The sequence below is a fragment of the Hemiscyllium ocellatum genome, chromosome 5 (assembly GCF_020745735.1).
Source record: "Hemiscyllium ocellatum isolate sHemOce1 chromosome 5, sHemOce1.pat.X.cur, whole genome shotgun sequence".
Classification (NCBI taxonomy): Eukaryota; Metazoa; Chordata; class Chondrichthyes; order Orectolobiformes; family Hemiscylliidae; genus Hemiscyllium; species Hemiscyllium ocellatum.
In genome coordinates, this window is record NC_083405.1 from 25,778,996 (window position 1) to 25,798,544 (window position 19,549).

The 19,549-nt window shown below is 42.8% G+C and overlaps 1 protein-coding gene across 1 annotated transcript in view; it reads left to right on the forward strand.

Moving 5' to 3' along the window:
• The first annotated feature begins 268 nt into the window (after window positions 1-268).
• The window catches only part of pde11al (phosphodiesterase 11a, like), a 295,860-nt gene continuing 276,579 nt past the window's right edge, over window positions 269-19,549 (forward strand). Inside the window, exon 1 of the mRNA XM_060825345.1 lies at window positions 269-1,425. Within this exon, the coding sequence (XP_060681328.1) occupies window positions 691-1,425 (735 nt within the window). The 5' untranslated portion in view covers window positions 269-690. The remainder of the gene's footprint in view (window positions 1,426-19,549) is intronic.

The window sequence follows — 19,549 nt, forward strand, 5'->3', positions numbered from 1 at the left end:
AACAATTCTTGCACTCAGTGTGCACATTCAATTTAAAAACAGGTTCACTTTCGCTACAAACGACTAAGTTCAAAGTTGTCAAGGACCCTCGCTGTCCTTTATCCTATAAATACCCCAGGCAGCTGTTTGATTGCATGGGCAACACTTTATAAAGACAATTCAAATCCCCAGTTGGATGGGCTGCCTGAGATTCTTAACGGCGTTGGAATCGCCCTCTCTATAAAACTTTCCAGCCATAGTTTAGTCGGTTGACGATTTATGAGTCTCACAGCAGTTACATCGCGGTCAGAGCTGGGGTGCAATTTCTTCTCGAGTCCTGGTCTCGTAGTACGATTAATGACCAATCTGTGTTCGCCCGACTTTGGTCTGACTGGGTGATAAATGACCCAAAGCGCTGCTTGAGTTTAGTCGAAGGGGTAGAATTGGCTTCTGATGAATCCCTCGCTGCTTCCAGATTAATTTACAGCGAGGGACTGGCAGGACTGCAATCTGTTTGCCATCGAGTCAAGCGTGAAACGGCAATGTCACGTTCTGGGAATACCAGCGAAATAAATAGACAGCATCTATGGTTTGCCGGGGCTCGATCTCCCTCCTCGTTTGAGGCACTGGCGCCACGGCTGATGCTCTAAGTTTTTGGGTCAGTTCAGGGTCGGGTCGGGTCGAGAGCAACTTTTCCCGCTCCAAGCTGCCATGTCCAGCCTGGACTTCAGGGACGTGGAAGCGTTCCTGGACCGCCACCCCGAGCTCTTGGAGGACTACCTGCTGAGGAAGGGCCGGCGGGAGTCGGTGAGCAAGTGGCTGCGGGAGCGCCAGGCTGGCGGCTGGGCGGCCGAGGGGCAGCAGAGCCTGCCCCGGGAGACGGGCTGCAGCCCCCGGCGCTCGTCCCAGAAGGAGCTGCGGAGGAGTTTCGCCCGCTCCAGGGCCGTGACCTCGCACCGGACCTGCGACGAGCACTCCTCCCCCTCCGGCAGCGGCAGGAGGGCTCTCCTGAGAAAAGCCAGCTCCTTGCCCCCGACCGCCGCCCACCTCCTGAGCGCGCTGCTGGAGTCCCGGGTGAACATCCCGCAGTACGCCTCCGCCGCCACCGACTACAAGCGCAAGCTCAAGGACTCCAGCGAGCGCGAGTTCTTCCTGGAGCTCGTCAAGGACATCTCGAACGAGCTAGACCTCACCAGCCTGAGCTACAAGATCCTCATCAACGTGTGCATCATGGTGGGCGCGGACCGCTGCTCGCTCTTTCTGGTGGAGGGGCCGCCCCACAAGAAAAAGTTGGTCTCCAAGTTCTTCGACGTTCACTCGGGGACCACGGTAGTGCCTTCCTGCAGCATGGAAAACTCCAACGAGGTGCAGGTACCCTGGGGGAAGGGAATCATTGGCTACGTGGCTGAACATGGAGAGACAGTCAACATGCCTGACGCCTATGAGGTAAATATTCCCTTTTCATTGACGAAAATTGTCACAATTGTTTTCTACTCCAGGGCCAGGGTTGGGTTGTTTGGCCAACTATTTTCTGCCCTTGGTTTTACACACCACCTATTCTCACACTGCAGCCAGAGTTTTGTTCTCTTGCTGCCTTGGTTAGTTGGCCTGGCCAAAATTAAATTGACACAAATCGGAACGGGTTGGGTCTGGTGGGATATAAATACATTTTAGATGTTAAACGGTCCATTCTTTCTCCTTTTTTTAAAAAAAGAGATAGGTGCCTGGCCGTCAGTATCCTTCTGGGAGGTAGGAAGGCCATTGCAATGTTATAGTGTGGCTCTGTGTCTTAAATTTGATTTCCATTTCAGTAGTTTGGCTGGACAGCTAATTTCCACAGGATTTGCGCATCCTGAAAACTAAAGGGAGATATGGGAATGCTGAAAGAACGAGGTAAATTGGTTTCCAGCACTGCTTATGGCTAGGAGGCGCAGGGACACCCTTTCCCACTCAATGGTTGGATAACCCTTACAATTGGGACACAACATGATCAAGCACACTCTGCAGTATTTGTACCTCAGTACCTTCTCAGCCCCCCCCCCCCCCCCAATAATTGAATACCCCATTATCACTTTCTCCCATCCCACAATAAAACTTTGATCAATTCTCCTATTTGTTTGTTCCACCCATCACATCGAGTAAAAAATGAGGTCTGCAGATGCTGGAGATCACAGCTGCAAATGTGTTGCTGGTCAAAGCACAGCAGGTTAGGCAGCATCTCAGGAATAGAGAATTCGACGTTTCGAGCATAAGCCCTTCATCAGGAATACTTTGATACAGGTTGTCCTGGTTGGGTCCAAATTTTGTTGGTTGGAATGTAGTTCGGAGTCCGTGTGGGATCAGTCGGTTCCTTAGGCAGGTGCTGAGGAAGGAGATGTGGCTGTGGTAACGGGTCTGTTTGAGAACGTGGCTGAAGAGCTTCTGTGCAGAGGAGATGACCTGGGGGGTGCAGTGAGAGAGGGACTCACTGAAATCCTTGTAGAGGGAGGAAGAGAGCTTCTTCAAGGAAGGCATCCTTGTAAGAGGATTCGCAGTAGGTTAAAATCTTCGAGTAAAAAATGAGGTCTGCAGATGCTGGAGATCACAGCTGCAAATGTGTTGCTGGTCAAAGCACAGCAGGTTAGGCAGCATCTCAGGAATAGAGAATTCGACGTTTCGAGCATAAGCCCTTCATCAGGAATTCCTGATGAAGGGCTTATGCTCGAAACGTCGAATTCTCTATTCCTGAGATGCTGCCTAACCTGCTGTGCTTTGACCAGCAACACATTTGCAGCCACCCATCACATCCCCAAAGTCCCATGATTAACTCCAGAGCCTAGAAACCACTGTGTATGGTCTAAGCTCATATTCGCAGGAGCCTTCTTGCCGAACAAGTAGCTGAGCTGGTCAGTCAGTCAGACACCCTGGAGTGGATTCTGTTTGAAATTTTAAAAAAATCTCTTGGGATTCAGAGAGAAGTGGACTTGCTAACTCTACCAGCAAGGAAGTGCTAGCTAAGTAAATATCTAGGCTGTTGAGTCAGGAAGGGATTAATGATTAAGTGATGATGAATAATGCTCACAGTGACAAAATTGTTTCTGGAGACATTGAATCTTGTTTGTGTGAGAATATTAATAGGTCTTAACTTGGGATGCAAGTCCTTCAGAATTGTCTGAAAGGGACCCAAGGGCCAACATTTTCATGTAGAGGGTGGTGCATGTATGAAATGAGCTACCAGAGGAAGTGGTGGAAGCTGATACAATTACAACATTTAAAAGGCTGGGTATATGAATAGGAAAGGTTTAGAGGGGTATGGGTCAAATGCTGGCAAATGGTACTAGATTTATTTAGGATATTGGGTCTGCATAGATGAGTGGGACCGAAGATTCATAGCCAGAGAGATGTACAGCAACTATGTTGCAAAAACTGAAATGAATCTTTAGGTCACTTTAAGAAACAACCTGAGAGATAAATGATAGGATCAATTTTTAAGAGTGCTCTTTTAATTTTCTTGGAACATTTGCATATTAGTTATAATATGAAGAGTTAGAGGATAACATACTACCCGAGAACTGAAAATCAAACAATTGAGTCATGATGAGCCTGTTCCTTTCCAATTTGTGTAGGAAGGAGGTGTCAGAAAGATAGATGTGTTGAGAAATGAACAGCAGCAGTATGGGAGTGGGATTGTTGGAAACATAAAATGATACTTCTATGAAAGCATTGAAATACAGTTAGCAACCCTATCCTGAACGTACTTGGGTTTAGCGGTAAGCACAGGTTAGTAATCTCATTGAGATACTAGTGAAAATCCAGCCCCTTTGCCATTTTTGATGCTTTCTTAGATGTTATTTAAGGGCAAGATGTTTAATTTTTCCCTTTTTCAGATAAGTTGCAAGCCAGGAATAGCATTATGGTGGTGGGGCTGGGGTGCTGGATTTTCTGTTATCCAAATAATGTTACCACACTGTCCTTACCTCTAAACACACCTGGAAAAGTATGATTTGTAGATAGGTTCCTAACAACCTTTGTAAAATTTGAATGCAGTGTGTTGACTGTCATTAAGGGAAAGAATTTGCAGATTATTTTTCTTTCTGTTCATAGAATCCCTACAGTGTGGAAACAGGCCATTTGGCCCAACAAGCCCACACCAACCCTCCGAAGAGTCCCCCAACCCCATTACTCTACATTTACTCCTGACTAATGCATCTAACCTACACATCCCTGAACACTATGGACACATTTAGCATGGCCAATCCACCTAATCTGTACATTTTTGGACCATGGGAGGAAGCCAGAGCACTTGGCGGAAACGCATGCAGACACGAGAATATGTAAACTCCACACAGTCGCCTGAGGCTGGACTTGAACTGGGGTCCCTTTATTCTTGATGAAGGGCTTTTGCCCGAAACGTCGATTTCGCTGCTCCTTGGATGCTGTGAGGCAGCATTGTTAACCACTGCCTTGATACATAAAAATATTTCAGGTCACAACTACCCTGATTACCTCCCCCTTTACAGAATTTTATGAATGGTGATGGATGAAGTTACATAATACAAAAGGACTGAGGTATCTGACCAAGGTATCAATTGATACTGGGCCTGGTGTTCTGCTCCCCTAACTGAACCAATGTTCAGGTTCTCTTCTTCCATGACCAACGCTGGCATCTAATACTCCAGATTCTGAAATCCCTCTCAGCCCAACAGTCAGATTCTGCACCTACCTGAATTTGACACTCTGCCTCTGCCTGCCGCCTGCATCCCTCAGACCCTTGGTCTGTGTCTTCTCCCTCAACAGTGACATTTAGGCTCAGAACCAGTGGGCACTTCATGAAGACAGCTGTTACTCAGGTGCATAGTGGCTAGAGTAACACCCACCTTCAGCTCCTCCAATTATAGGTTTCTTCTCACTAATGTTTGCAATTGCTCTCAACAGAGATTGTCTCGGTCTCTGGAAGTGCAGCAAGAGTGGGAGGGCAGGAACCTGAGGTTGGTGGAATTGGAACAGCACCAGTAGACAGGAACAATAATTGGAGGAGCAGCTCCTCACAGATGCTGCATCTCCCACATAATGGGAAGGATTTTCCTTCAGTTTTCTGTGTTTTTACAGGCATTTGAGACTGTTTGTTTGTTTGAGAGCGAGAGTTCACCTCCCACATTGATTGGAAATCGTGGTGGGAGGGCAGATGGGTTGGTGAGGTGACTCATTTGTGCAACCATTCACCTCAAGGGCAGAAACACATTAGATTTTGATAAGTGCATACATGGGATGTACTGATCACAACAACAAACAGCTTCACCAATCAACCACACCACCCCGTGGCCCAACATTTCAACTCCCCCTCCCACTCTGCCGAGGACATGGAGGTCCTGGGCCTCCTTCACCGCCGCTCCCTCACCACCAGACGCCTGGAGGAAGAACGCCTCATCTTCTGCCTCAGAACACTTCAACCCCAGGGCATCAATGTGGACTTCAACAGTTTCTCATTTCCCCTTCCCCCACCTCACCCTAGTTCCAAACTTCCAGCTCAGCACTGTCCCCATGACTTGTCCAGACTTGTCCTACCTGCCAACCTCCTTTTCCATCTATCCACTCCACCCTCTCCTCCCTGACCTATCACCTTCATCCCTTCCCCCACTCACCCATTGAACTCTATGCTACTTTCTCCCCACCCCCACCCGCCTCTAGCTTATCTCTCCGTGCTTCAGGCTCACTGCCTTTATTCCTGATGAAGGGCTTTTGCCCGAAACGTCGATTTCGCTGCTTCTTGGATGCTGCCTGAACTGCTGTGCTCTTCCAGCACCATTAATCCAGCTTCAAAATGGTGCCTAATCTTCCCTCTGGTACTTCTGCCAATTACTTGGTTACTAAATCTCTTGCCTTTGGAAACAGTTTCGTTGTAACTACTGTTAAAACACCTCTTAATTTTGAACACCTCAATTAAATCTCCAATTCAACTCTTATTTTATGAATAATCCCAGTTTCTGTAGCTTCTTCACATGACACCCCTCACAGTTGGTACTCTTCTTGTCTAACTCCTCTTCATTTTTTTCTGAGATGTTCCTTGAGCTGTGGTACCTGTGATCGTAAAATACTCGAGCTGAGGCCTAATCAGTGACCTTTTTTTACAGTGATGACAACTGTTCAGGTTGAGGTGACAGAACTATGACAACAGGTAATTTGGGATCAATACCTTATCAAATGGCCCCAGCCAATGGAAAAATAGTTGTACAATGTTACAGTGTGAACTTACATTTCATAGGATGCTGTTGATTTTACAGCATCTATGCTGCCATCATTAATTAAATGCATTGAAACTGCAACTAACCCGCAGTTTACATGTTACAGAGAGTTTTGATAGCTAAAAAGTCAGTAACAATAATTTAAAGTGGGAGAATTTCTTAGTTTTCCAAAACGTAGAGACAATGTAAATGATTAAGTAAACTATTTTACTTCATTGCTATACAATGACCAGAGAAATTCTTCCCATTAAGTGATAAAATTATTTAGTCAATTAATTTTGGAAAAAAATGTGTTTGTGCAGTCTTAAGACATTTTCTTATGAATGCTTGGCAGCCATAAATATATTCAAATAAATTTTAATACATTTAATGAAAAACTGGAGGCCATAACAATCTGAGGCATGCATACGTTGGGAGTGATACAGTGCTAGAGACTATCTTGGTGTAATTTCAGTTCTGACAAATTGCTGGACCCTTATTTGACATACTTTGGAAGGATTAATTATTATCCTTAGATTCTGAGTTCTAATGTATCAAAAATGTCAATTTGCATTTAAGTAGGAACATTTTAAAAATAAAAGCTGGTCAGCATCTGTAAATAAGAGGCAGCAGTTGGAATTCTCATCATATGCTAAGAGCAACAGTGAAAGTAATAGTTTTCTATTTTTCAGTGCAAAGAAATAGAATACTTTCATTTCAACATAAGACCAGTTAGCACATGGGAATATGTATTCATAAGTTTATTCATAAGATTATACTTTTTATTTGGAGACAAAAACACAGCCAATTTTAATGCACCAATAAAAATGACAAATGAATATTGCTTGAATGAGCAATGAATGAGGCACATAACTGATACAAGTAGACAGACCCGAAGTATACAAAAAAGGCAATAAATAAAGCAGTATGTTACTGAGAAAATTAATATAATCTAAAGGCTTGGAGCAGTCAGCAGTAAGTCTTGAAGTTGTGTGACTTAAGGTAACACATAAGAGACCAGCATTAATATTAGTGTAAGGCAATGTAGAGAATATAGATGGGCTCTGTTACAAATAGTTAGGTCAAGAACAGAGGTTAGATCAAGAGTTTGAAGCCTTTAGTAAAGAGGCTGTGTAAGAGAGAATTTCTGTTCTACGATAATTTGAGATCGAAACAATAAAATGTTGCAAAAGTTAGACATCAGGCCAGTAACAAAGTTCAGTAATCTTCTGGCATTTTGAGATTCTATTTGTTTACTTTTCATTAACAATACAAAAAAAAACTCGTGCACCCAGAACAGAAATTTTAAAAATCCACCATAACCAATTAGAGTTCCTGCTATCTCTGAAGTAACCTAATGTGTGTATTTTGTTAACCTTCTCAATAACTTTTGTCCCATCCTGCAGGGCTTTGTAAAGTCATAATTAATGTCTAAAATATGGAATAGATATACAGCTATTAATATGAGCATTTTATTCTCTCATTGCAAATTGCTAATGGTAAGAATGAGAGAAAGAGGTTTATCATGTTTATTGGTAAAATTGATTTTATATATTAATTGTATTAGCCTTCTTAGTAAATAACAGACATGATCCCTATATTGAATCTGGTATATCCTTCAAAAACAGAATAAAGCCACCCTGAATTCAGAGCTGCCAGTAATTATAAAATATTGGAGAGCTGTAATCTTAGTTGCTATCATTGTATAGTGATATCACATTAACTTCTCTAATGGGATTGGAACCTTCCAAAATGAAGATTGAATTGACCCCTCTTCAGTCACCTGGTGAACATCATCACTCAGTGGAACCCTGAAATATAATTTCTAATGATTTCATGAAACTGTCATCTCCTGCAAGATCTTGGAAAATGTTGCTCAAATTTCAGGAAATATGTTCTTTATTATCATTTTCAAATACACTTGCAGTATACTTTCTCACATCTTAGTTTCAACAAATTTAGAATATATTTGGTCCCCAGCAATGTTTTCTTTTGTAAACAGTGATGTACTTGCTATGAAACCCGAGAAAAAGCTATTGACCATCCCCGTCTCTTCGCTTTCTCACCTTTTTTATTTCATTTCTCTTTGCATGTATCTGACACCTTTTTCTTCAAAGCACATCACCTGATTAGTTATTTAGTATTCTATAGTTATAATTGTAGGACAGTTCATCTCAAAAGAATCTGTCTAATAATCACAGGGTAATTGCATAGGGGAAAATATGTTTAGTCCAGAAAGATCCTAATCTTTAATCCCTCCCCTCTCCCATTTGATGTGATTTAATTTACTATTGTCACATATACTGAGATACAGTGAAACATTTCAGCAATCAGTTGATGTTAATTAAAAAAAGTCTTCCTCTTAATTACTGTTCTGCTCCTCAGAGGGGGTGGATCTGTGGGTGCCCAGCACTGTTCTCTTCAGGGCTGAGGTTCACTGGAACAGGAGAGAGAATCAGTTCTGTAAGAAGAATGAAAGCTTGAGCAGGTTAGTATTGATGGTAATTAGAGAGCAACACAATGAAGCTTACTGGGTTGATTGCCCATTCAGGTCTTCCAAGACCAATCGTTCATTCTCTGGCCGAATCTGGAACATGTTCCTCATGCGGTGTGAGGAACCTCACGTCCACAAACCACCTCGTTGTGGGAGAGTTTTGTCCTGCCATAAGACCAAAGGGAGGGTGTGAGTGTGATGACAGGTGGATGGAAGACCACTTAGTGGTGATACAGGAATGGGGCTGATTTGTTCCCAGTGAGTAAGTAAGAAGTGCAGAAGGCAGAATGTGTTACTAGTTTAGGAGACTGAGGTGGGTGAGAACTGTTGAGTGGGCATGCTGCAAAATAGTGAGAAAGTTGTCCACGAAACTCGGCGAGAGATGTGTGCAGTAGTAGAGTTAGCGAGTGGTGGACCTGTGAATGCGATAAAAGCAGACAGATGATGGTGGCACTTAACCTTGTGAATTTAAAAGATCATTTAGCTTCTTTCTGCAATCCTGAGCATTGTGCTTTAACTGGGTTACATCACTGACTCAGGCACCTACCCAGCATGACTGTGTTTAGTGGCATGTTTTCAGTCAGTTGCTCACATTTTCCCCACCCAATCCACCAGCACGTCCAGGTCCATGAAAGTGAATTGTTGTCCCTTTCTGGGCCATGTCCTGAATGCAGAGCTTTGAGTACTGGAGTGTGAAGGACAGCTTCTAGCTTTGAATGTCAGAAGTGCTTTGCGGCTGGACTCTAAATGTGGCACGAGCTGGGTGAACACTGGAAGATGCTGGCAATGTGAGCATCTCTACTCATCCTGTGTAATTCCATGAAATGGGAACCATAGAGCTCAGAAGCATAATTTAAGGATGTGAAGAGTGGAACATTGTGAATAAAGCTTGTGTGCCATGGTGGAGTGGACACCAGGAATCTCATTAATTGCAAATGAAAAAATTCTGCCCTTAGTCAATGATGTATGTTTAATATGTACTTGCTGTTGTAATGTCAAAATATATACAGTAAGATTCCACAAATGGGGGAAAAAAGTTCTTTTTTAGTTACTCATAATCTTATTGATTTTTTTTCTTTTACTTTATCTCTGGCTTTTTCAAATGGAAATAATTTTGATTTCCGTTATATTTGTCCAGTGCACTTTCTTCCCTCAAGTCTGTCCTTCCTCCTCTGACAAAACTTGTAGTAACATATTTATGCAACTTTTAAAGATTCTACCCAGTTTTCCTTTCTCACCGCAGTACTCTTAGATTCTTTTCTATCCATTCTCATTTGTTGTATTTATTAGCACATTGAGTCTCGCATTGATTTAGCCCTGAGCTTGTGATTTTAAGAATAAACATATTTAAAATTCTGGCCTGTATTTATTCTGCATGCTTAACATTATATCTTTAGATTTGAGCTGTTTGGCCCCTGGTTGATATTGGGCTGGATTCAATACAATGTCATGATTGGTTAAAAGGTTGGTGGGAAGACATGCGAACAATTCTTCCAACCATTTTACTGCTGTTGAGCTCTAAATTGCGTTGAAGTGGGACTTCTCCTTGGCATTGGCAAACTGACTCTAAGAACTGCCGGCCAGTCAGAGGCCAGCAGTGATATTCAGTATGGTGGCCATTGTCAAAGCTGCAGTGAGGCCATGAGGGTGATTCATTGTCGGAGCCAGTATTATTGGTGAGTCCGGGATCTTATGAGGGCACTGGTAGTGGGCTTTGGTGAATCAGGTGAGGGGTATACGTTTCCAGCATAGAATTGCCAGAGGAATGGTTGAGAAGTAGTATATTAAACCTTGTGAAATCCCTCCAATAGAACTGGGAAATCCATTAATGACATTGTTCCCTCAAGCTGACAAAGCTGTTTAAACTTGGTGCCGGTTGAAGCAAACCCCATGGAGTGTTAAATAGCCCTCCTGCCCATCATGAGTGTCGATGTCACACATTTTAAGGTGGAGATGTAAATGCTGATGGAGAGGGGAGAAGTGTTTTGAATTGTAAAAATGTTAAATTGATTTCAAGCCTCTGCTTATGAAAAAATAAATGTAGAACAGCCTATGCGGCTGTGACAGTTGAAAAACTGATCAGTTCTTGGAGTTGCAACACCTGTTTGTTAGACTGCCCCAAGAGCGATCATTATTATTTCATTAATAATGGCTGGCTACCTTCCACAACATAGTTATCTCAGTGGGGTCAGAAGAAAGTGAGGACTGCAGGTACTGGAGATCAGAGTGAAAGAATGTGGTGCTGGAAAAACACAGCTGGTCAGGCAGTATCGGAGCAGCAGGAGAAGTGACATTTCGAGCATAAGCTCTTCATCAAGAAGGGGACTGAGAGGAAAGTGGGAGCGGAGGTAGCTTGAAAATCAAAAGTTTGGTGAAGGTGGTAGGTGCGCTTTTCCAGCAACACATTTTCAGCCCATCAGGGTGATTGTCAGGATCAATGTGTGTTGCAGAATGAGAACTAGATGGTGGCATATTAAACAAAATGACTGGGACTGTAAGAAAATCAAAATGGCCTTTGGCACTCAGGTCTTGTAGCTGCCTTCAAAGTATACTTGGTGTTCTGACATGAGCTACCCCTCTTGGGAATGAAAATCCAGCTCCAGGATTAACAGACCCTCAAAAACGTGCCAAGAGGTTGACATGCTAAGAGGCATTGGATTTGCTCAAAGAACAAAACTAAATGTGGCCTTCAGGCAATGAAACCTGCCTCTCGACCCAAATGTAAATAAACTTTTGTCCAATGCATTGATCTATTTTATACTTGTGGTATTCCTATATGTATACTTTGTTAAAAGATTTGCCTGCCTCAGTAACTGCCCACTTGTGGTTTCCAATTCAAGTATATCATTTTTTGCACTGATATGGATATTGCTGTTACCGAACTTCTGTACATCTACCTGAAATCTTGTTTGCTTCATCTCCCCTCTCTTTTCTCATTTAAATAAAATCAAATCCCACATCCCTCCAAACCCTTCCTATCCATATACCCATCCAAATGCCTCTTAAATGTTGCAATTATACCAGCCTCCACCACATCCTCTGGCAGCTCATTCCATACACGTACCACCCTCTGCATGAAAAACTTGCCCCTTAGGTCTCTTTTATATCTTTCCCTTCACCCTAAACCTCTGCCCTCTAGTTCTGGACTCCAAGGGAAAAGACTTTGCCTATTTATCCTATCCATGCCCCTCATAATTTTGTAAACCTCTGTAAGGTCACCCCTTCACCTCCGATGGTCCAGGGAAAACAGCCCCATCCTGTTCAGCCTCTCCCTGTAGCTCAGATCCTCCAACCCTGGCAACATCCTTGTAAATCTTTTCTGAACCCTTTCAAGTTTCACAACATCTTTCCGATAGGAAGGAGACCAGAATTACACGCAATATTCCAACAGTGGCCTAACCAATGTCCTGTACAGCCGCAATATGACCTCCCAACTCCTGTACTCAGTACTCTGACCAATAAAGGAAAGCATACCAAACGCCGCCTTCACTATCCTATCTACCTGCGACTCCACTTTCAAGGAGCTATGAACCTGTATCCAAGGTCTCTTTGTTCAGCAACACTCCCTAGGACCTTTATCATTAAGTATATAAGTCCTGCTAAGATTTGCTTTCCCAAAATGCAGCACCTCGCATTTATCTGAATTAAACTCCATCTGCCACTTCTCAGCCCATTGGCCCATCTGGTCAAGACCCTATTGTAATCTGAGGTAACTCTCTTCGCTGTCCACTACACCTCGAATTTTGGTGTCTTCTGTAAACTTACTATCTGTACCTCTTATGCTCGCATCCAATTCATTTATGTAAATGACAAAAGAGTAGAGGGCCCAGCACCGATCCTTGTGGCATTCCACTGGTCACAGGCCTCCAGTCTGAAAAACAACCCTCCACCACCACCCTCTGTTTTCTACCTTTGAGCCAGTTCTGTATCCAAATGGCTAGCTCTCCCTGTATTCCATGAGAGCTAACCTTGCTAATCAGTCTCCCATGGGGAACCTTGTCGAACGCCTGACTGAAGTCCATATAGATCACATCTTCTGCTCTGCCCTCATCGATCTTGTTTGTTACTTCATCAAAAACTCAATCAAATTTGTGAGACATGATTTCCTATGCACAACGCCATGTTGACTATCCCTAATCAGTCCTTACCTTTCCAAATACATGTACATCCTGTCCCTCAGGATTCCCTCCAACAACTTGCGCACCATCAAGGTTAGGCTCACCGGTCTATAGTTCCCTGACTTGTCTTTACTGGCCTTCTTAAACAGTGGCACCATGTTTGCCAACCTCCAGTCTTCCGGCACCTCACCTATGACTATAGATGATAAAAATATCTCAGCGAGAGACCCAGCAATCACTTCTCTAGCTTCCCACAGAGTTCTCTGGTACACCTGATCAGGTATTGGGGATTAATCCACCTTTTAACCGTTTCAAGACATCCAGCCCTTCCTTCTCTGTAATCTGGACATTTTGCAAGATATCACCATCTATTTACCTACAGTATATACCTTCCATATCCTTTTCCACAGTAAATACTGATGCAAAATATTCATTTAGTATCTCCTCCATTTTCTTTGGCTCCACACAAAGCTTATTGATTGTTCTTGTTGAATTGTAAGAAAAATACTCAGGGCTTTTTTTAACTACCTTGATTGTTTGTTTGTTTTTAGACTGTAAAATTGCACATCTACTGATGTGGAAATTTCCTTTTGACTGAACCTGCTTCAGCACGCTTTCTCGAGGTCATAAAAGCTCAACACAGTAAGCACTTCAGTTATCTCACCAGGTTGCTGGTTTAATCATTAAGTTTACGTCACACAATTTCTTGGAAATGCTGTTTTGACCCACTCAAATAATTTCTGAACCTTTTAAATTACATCACTTCACAGAAGAAAATTCAGAAACTCTTTTACCTCTCCTTTTGAACCCATGTTCCCAAACAATAGGAACAATAATAATACATTTTAAGCCTTTGTCACAGTTATCTTCCTTGGATCTTAGACTGATGATGAAAGTTATTTTAGGATTTTCTCAGCTAAAAGAGGCTTTACTATCACACTCAAATCTCCCCAGTCTGCCCTTGGTGGCACATGTGACCATGTGTACTTGGGCAAATTTAAAGTTGCCATAAACTGCAATTCCTCATTTCATGTTGACAGTTCATTCAAACTATCCCCCAGTTGCCTATTCTTCTGAGATATTGGAGGCAGAATTCAACTTGCGTGGGAGTCAAATAGCGAGACTTGATCTGAAACCAGTCCTGCTGGATCAGCATATAGTCAGGATGCCTGAGTTCTGGCTGCCAAAGTAAATCATCTTTGCCAGCTCAAGGGAAGCAGATGAATGAGGGGAGGACAATGGAAGCATTTCAAAGACTCTCTGAAGGCTTCCTTCAAGAAATGCAACATAGATGTCAACGAATGGGACACCCTCATTCTGAAGAAACAGATATGGGGGAACCTCCTGTCATGTCCCTCCAGACTCTTTGATAATACTTGGTGGCAAGAGAAAGTATGGAATAGGAACTGGAGAAAGGAATGCCAGTGATTTCCAAGGCCAAGGGTCAATTCCACCTCTTTGAAACACCTGCCAAATATCTGATTGGAGATGCAGCTCTAGGATTGGGCTCATCAGCTGCACAAAAACCAACAGAACCCAGGCCCAGTGACACAGAATTTCTGAGGTGGACAGTCATATTTGTTAGTGATGTGTTATGACATAAACCCCCCCCCCCTCCCCTGCTTAAATTAAACCAGCAACACAGAAGATTTATCCCGTGCAGTAGTCTGCGAAAATTCAAGAGGCCAAGAACTATCCCAAAGGTCACTATTAAAGTAAAAATTAACTTTATTTCTTTAAAGTACAACAGAGAATAATTAACTAACAACTATTTACAACTCCTTCCTCTAATCTATCTTTTACCCCCTCCCCTTCTACAATACTAGTCCGATTAACACCCTCGATTGAATTTTGGTAAATCTTAAATGTCAAAACCAGCCAGCTGTCGAATCTTCTCTTTATATCTTACTCAGTCTTTTTTTCTTCTCAGGGATTTCTGTTTCACAGGTCACTGATCAATAAAAGTACCTTTAAAAGAGCTATTCTTTAGGCAGTCTGCTTGTGTTGATGGCTTGGCAGTTCTCCCTCAACTGTTCAATTTTCCCAGGTCTTATACCCCCAAAGCACCGGATTGTGTCATTGGCTTTTAATATTGTCAATATATTCAATTCAAACTGGATTGGAGTTTGGTATTTTTCGGGTGTAATTTAAACCAATTGGTCTAATTTGAATTTGTCGTTTTTTTTTGTCACCAGGCAACCAGCAACACTAGCTGCTGAAGCAAGAAGTTACATTGTATCTTGTTCAGAACACTTGGTACTGTCAGCTAGTTCTGCTAGCTTTTAACTTTCTTAAAGGTATATCTTCACAACAGATGATTGTCAGTGACTAGGTCAACTATACACTATTTAGCAGCAGATTTTAAACTAATAGTTGATGTCCATTATATAGTTTGTTACTCACCTATATGTCCTCAGGTTTACTCACATTTCTTATTAAAATTTACCAACCATTTCCATTCCCTTTCTACCCTCTGCATTTGTCATTGTTTCGCGACTAGTGTCTTTGACTATTTGGATAGATATCTCCAGCTCTAAGATGACAGGCTTGCCTTTTTTTTTAGTTTGGACATTTTACTTAACGATGGTTACTCATTTATGAAGTTTATGGTAGCCCTTTACCTCAATTATCCCTTTAATTACATCTCACTTTTAAATTCACGTACATTTCCCAAGAAAGTCACAACCTATTTTGTTAATCATATTCAGCAATAATCAAGTTTTTATGTTTTCAGAAAGTTGAGGGCCTAGGGGTGTTGTCACTGGCCTAGAAATTAAAAGCGCCTGGTAATATTCTGGGGACCTGGATTTGAACCCCACAATGGCATATGATGGAATCTGAACTCCATTCAGTAAATGTCTGGAACTAAAAATAACAATGAAATCTTTGTCATTCGTGAGTTTTTCATGTTCTTTTATGGAAGGAAAACAGTCCTGAACTGCTCTGGCCTACATCTGGCCTACACCTTCAGTTGTATCAACCACTAAACACCTGGCATTAAATAAGGCACTGGAAATGACAATGGCAGATTCAACCCTGTTCACCATGCAAAGTCATCTTCAGTAAGATATAGATGTTAAGGTCAACAGTTGGAGAGCTGTCTAATGAGATAGTCAAGCAACAGCTTGATATTGTCTGAGAGGTATGCTTCTGAGTGTGTCTCTATCCCAGACAACACTAACATCATCATCCCTGGGTATGTTCGAGCCGACCAGCAGGACGAGGCCAGCAGAAATGGTGGCACAGTGCTAAGCAGTCAGGATGGAGTTACCCTGGGCGTGCTCAACATTAACTTGGAACCCAATGAAGTGTTATGACATCAGGTCAAACATGGGCAAAGACCTATCCTGATTATTCAAGAATGTACTCAATTTGGAGACTTCAATTTTTCTCAAGTGGATTGGCAGTACCACTATTAACTGAGCTGGTCAAATCCTAAAAAGCATAGCTGTTAGACTAGGTCTAAGGCAGGTGGTTAGGGAACCAACAAGAGGAAGAAGTTTATTGATCTCATCCTCACCACTCTGATGGTTAGGTGCATCTCTGATAATGACTATCAGGAAGAGTGACCACCGTATGGTCTTTATGGAGATAAAGACATCTCTTCACATTGTTGTGGGTATTTTCAACATGCTAAATGGTTAGTCTTTGAACCAATCTAGCAATACACGACTGGGCATCCACAAGCTGCTATGGGCCATCAGCAGCAGAATCGTACCTAACACAATCTGCAACCTCATGGCCTCGTGGATTCTTCACTCTAACAGTACTGGATCAATCCTGGGTCAATGAGGATTGCAGAAGAGCATGCCAGGAACATCGCCAGGTATAAAAATGAGATGTCAACCTGGTGAAAATGTACAGCTGGACTACTTGCATGCCAAACGGTATAAGCAGCAAATTTATAGATAGGGCTAAGCAATTCTGCAACCAATGGATCAGATCTAAGCCATTGTAGAGGAAGGACGTGATTGCAATGGAGGGGTGCAAAGAAGATGTTGTCTGGGTTTGGAGTTTTTAGCTTTAAAAGGGAGGCTGGATAGGCTTGGATTCTTTTCTTTCAAGAGGAGGTGGAGGTCCCAATTGAACTGTACAGCATGCTGAGGGTGGATAGGAAACAGCTGTTCCCCTTAGTTCAAGGGTCAGTAACAAGGGGGGATAGCTTTAAGGTGAAGGGCAGGAGTTTCGTGGGTTTTGAAGTTTTTTTTCACCTGGAGGTTGGTTGGGATGTGGAGTGCATTATCTAGTGAGAAACCTCTGGGCCTTTAAAAAGATACATGAATGAGCCCATGAAATGTGACAATGGTCAAGGCTAGTGACCAAATGGTGAAATTTGGAATTAGTATAGGACATTTGATGGGCTGAATGGCTTCTTCTGTTCTGTATATTTCTATGACTGCACAAGTCCTACTACATCCAGTTGAGTGATGGTGGACAATTAAACAACTCACTAGAATAGGAGGCTTCAAAAGCATCCCCATCTTCAATCATACTGTGTTGAAACAGGTCATGTGGCCCAACAGTCGAGTGTAGTGCTGGAAAAGCATGGTTGGTCAGGCAGCATCTGAGGAGCAGGAGAATCAATGTTCCTTCTTATTCCTGATGAAGGGCTTCTGCCTGAAAGGTCGATTCTCTTGCTCCTCAAATGCTGCCAGACTTGCTGTGTTTTTCCAGCACCACACACTTGACTCTGATCTCCACTCCTCACTTTCTCCCACTTGGCCCAACAAACCTACACCAACCCTCCAAAGAGTATCCCACCCAGATCTGTTCCCCTACTCTATTAGCTTACATTTCCCCTGACTAATGCATCTAGCTTACACATCCCTGAACACTATGGGCAATTTAGCATGGCCAATTCACCTAACCTGCACATCTTTGGACTGTGGACTGGAAACCGGAGCACCTGGAGGAAACCCACGCAGACGTGAGGAGAATATGCAAACTTCACACAGACAGTCACCCGAGGCTGGAATTGAACCCGGGTCCCTGGCCCTGTGAGGCAGCAGTGCTAACCACTGAGTCACCCTTGAGCCATTATTCCGTCCTATCAATTGTAGGTGAAACAAGCATATCCATGCAAAAGAGAAGGATGAAGCATTCACAACAAGCTCCAACGAAGTGGACAATCCATCTTGGCCTCCTCCAGAAATTCCCAACATTATGATGCTAGTCTTCTGTCAGTTGGATTCATTCCAAATGTCAGCAAGAAATTGCTGGAGACACTGAATACTGGGCTATGGGCCCTGACAGCACTCTGGCAATAGTAGTGAAGGCATATGCTCCAGAACCTACTGCACTCTTAGCCTGGCTGTTTAAAAATAGCGGCCTAACAATGTGAAAAATTGCTCAAATATGCCCTGTACATGAAAACTGGATAAATTCAACTCAGCCAACGATTGCCCCATCTATCTACTCTTGATCATAAGTGATAGAAGATGCCATTAACTGTGTGCTATCAAGCAGCACTTGCTAAGCAATAACCTGCTCACTGACGCTGAGTTTGGGTTTTGCCATGGCTGCTCAGCTCTTAATCTCATTACAGCCTTCGTTCAAACTAGACAAGAATGCTGCATTTCAGAAGTGAGGTGAGAGAGACCGCCATCGACATCAAGGCTGTATTAGACCCACTGTGACAACAAGGCGTTCAAACAAACCTAAAGTCATTGGGATTTAGGGGACAGCTCTCTCCTGTTTGGAGCCAAAATTAGCACATAACTATCTTCCTATGTTTGTTGGAGGTCTGTTATCTCATTCCAAGTTCGTCTTTGCTTGAGTCCCTCGGTAATGTTCTGGACCCAACCATTTTCAGCTGCTTCATCATCAATGACCTTCCCTTCATAAGGTCAAAAGTGGGGATGGGTCACTGATGATTGTACAATGTTTGAACCATTTGTTACTTGTTAGATACAGAGGAAGCCCATATCCATATGCAGCAAGACATGGACAATGTACAGGTTTGGGCTGACAAGTTGGCAACTAATATTTGTGCTTGGCAATGACAGTTTCCAAACAAAAGAAAATCAAACCATGACCCCCCCCCTTGACATTCAGTGGCATTTCCATTGCTGAATCTGTCACCGTTAACATCTTGGAAGTTATCACTGGCCAGAAGTTGAAGTGCAGTGGCCATGTAAGTATATGGTTACGAGAGAAGGTCAGAGGCTTGGAATCTGACAGCAATCTGACCCCCCCCCCCCCCCCCTCCCAACCCCCAACTAAACGCTGTCCACCATCTACAAGACGCAAGTAAGGAGAGTGACGAAATCCTCCCCACTTGTCTGGATGAGTACAGGTTCAACAACATACATGGGGTTTGACATAATCCAGGACAAAACAAGCTGCTTGAGTGGCACCAAATCAACAAACATTCACGCATTCCATCACCAAGCCAGAACCACCCATATTCCATGAATGAATATAAAAAACAGCACCCTGCAGCAAACACGCTTTCTTCTTACTCTCTCCTTTTACTATCTTTTAAAATCTCCTATTTTCAATTGAAAACCTTTTAATTACCTAATAAATATGTTTCTCTCGGTTTTCTTTATGATATGCTCTGTCTTCTCAACCGTCAGGTTCCTTGTAAAGTTGAATCATCATGTGGATTCCATTTTGATTTATTTTTCTTTCCTGGTTTCCCTTTCATCTTGATTTCTTTGAAGTGATTTGTTTGTATAACATGAGGACAGCACTGTCTTTAAAGTTCTTCCTTCTCTGTTCAATCTCTCACGATTGAACTGAAAATTCTTGCAGCT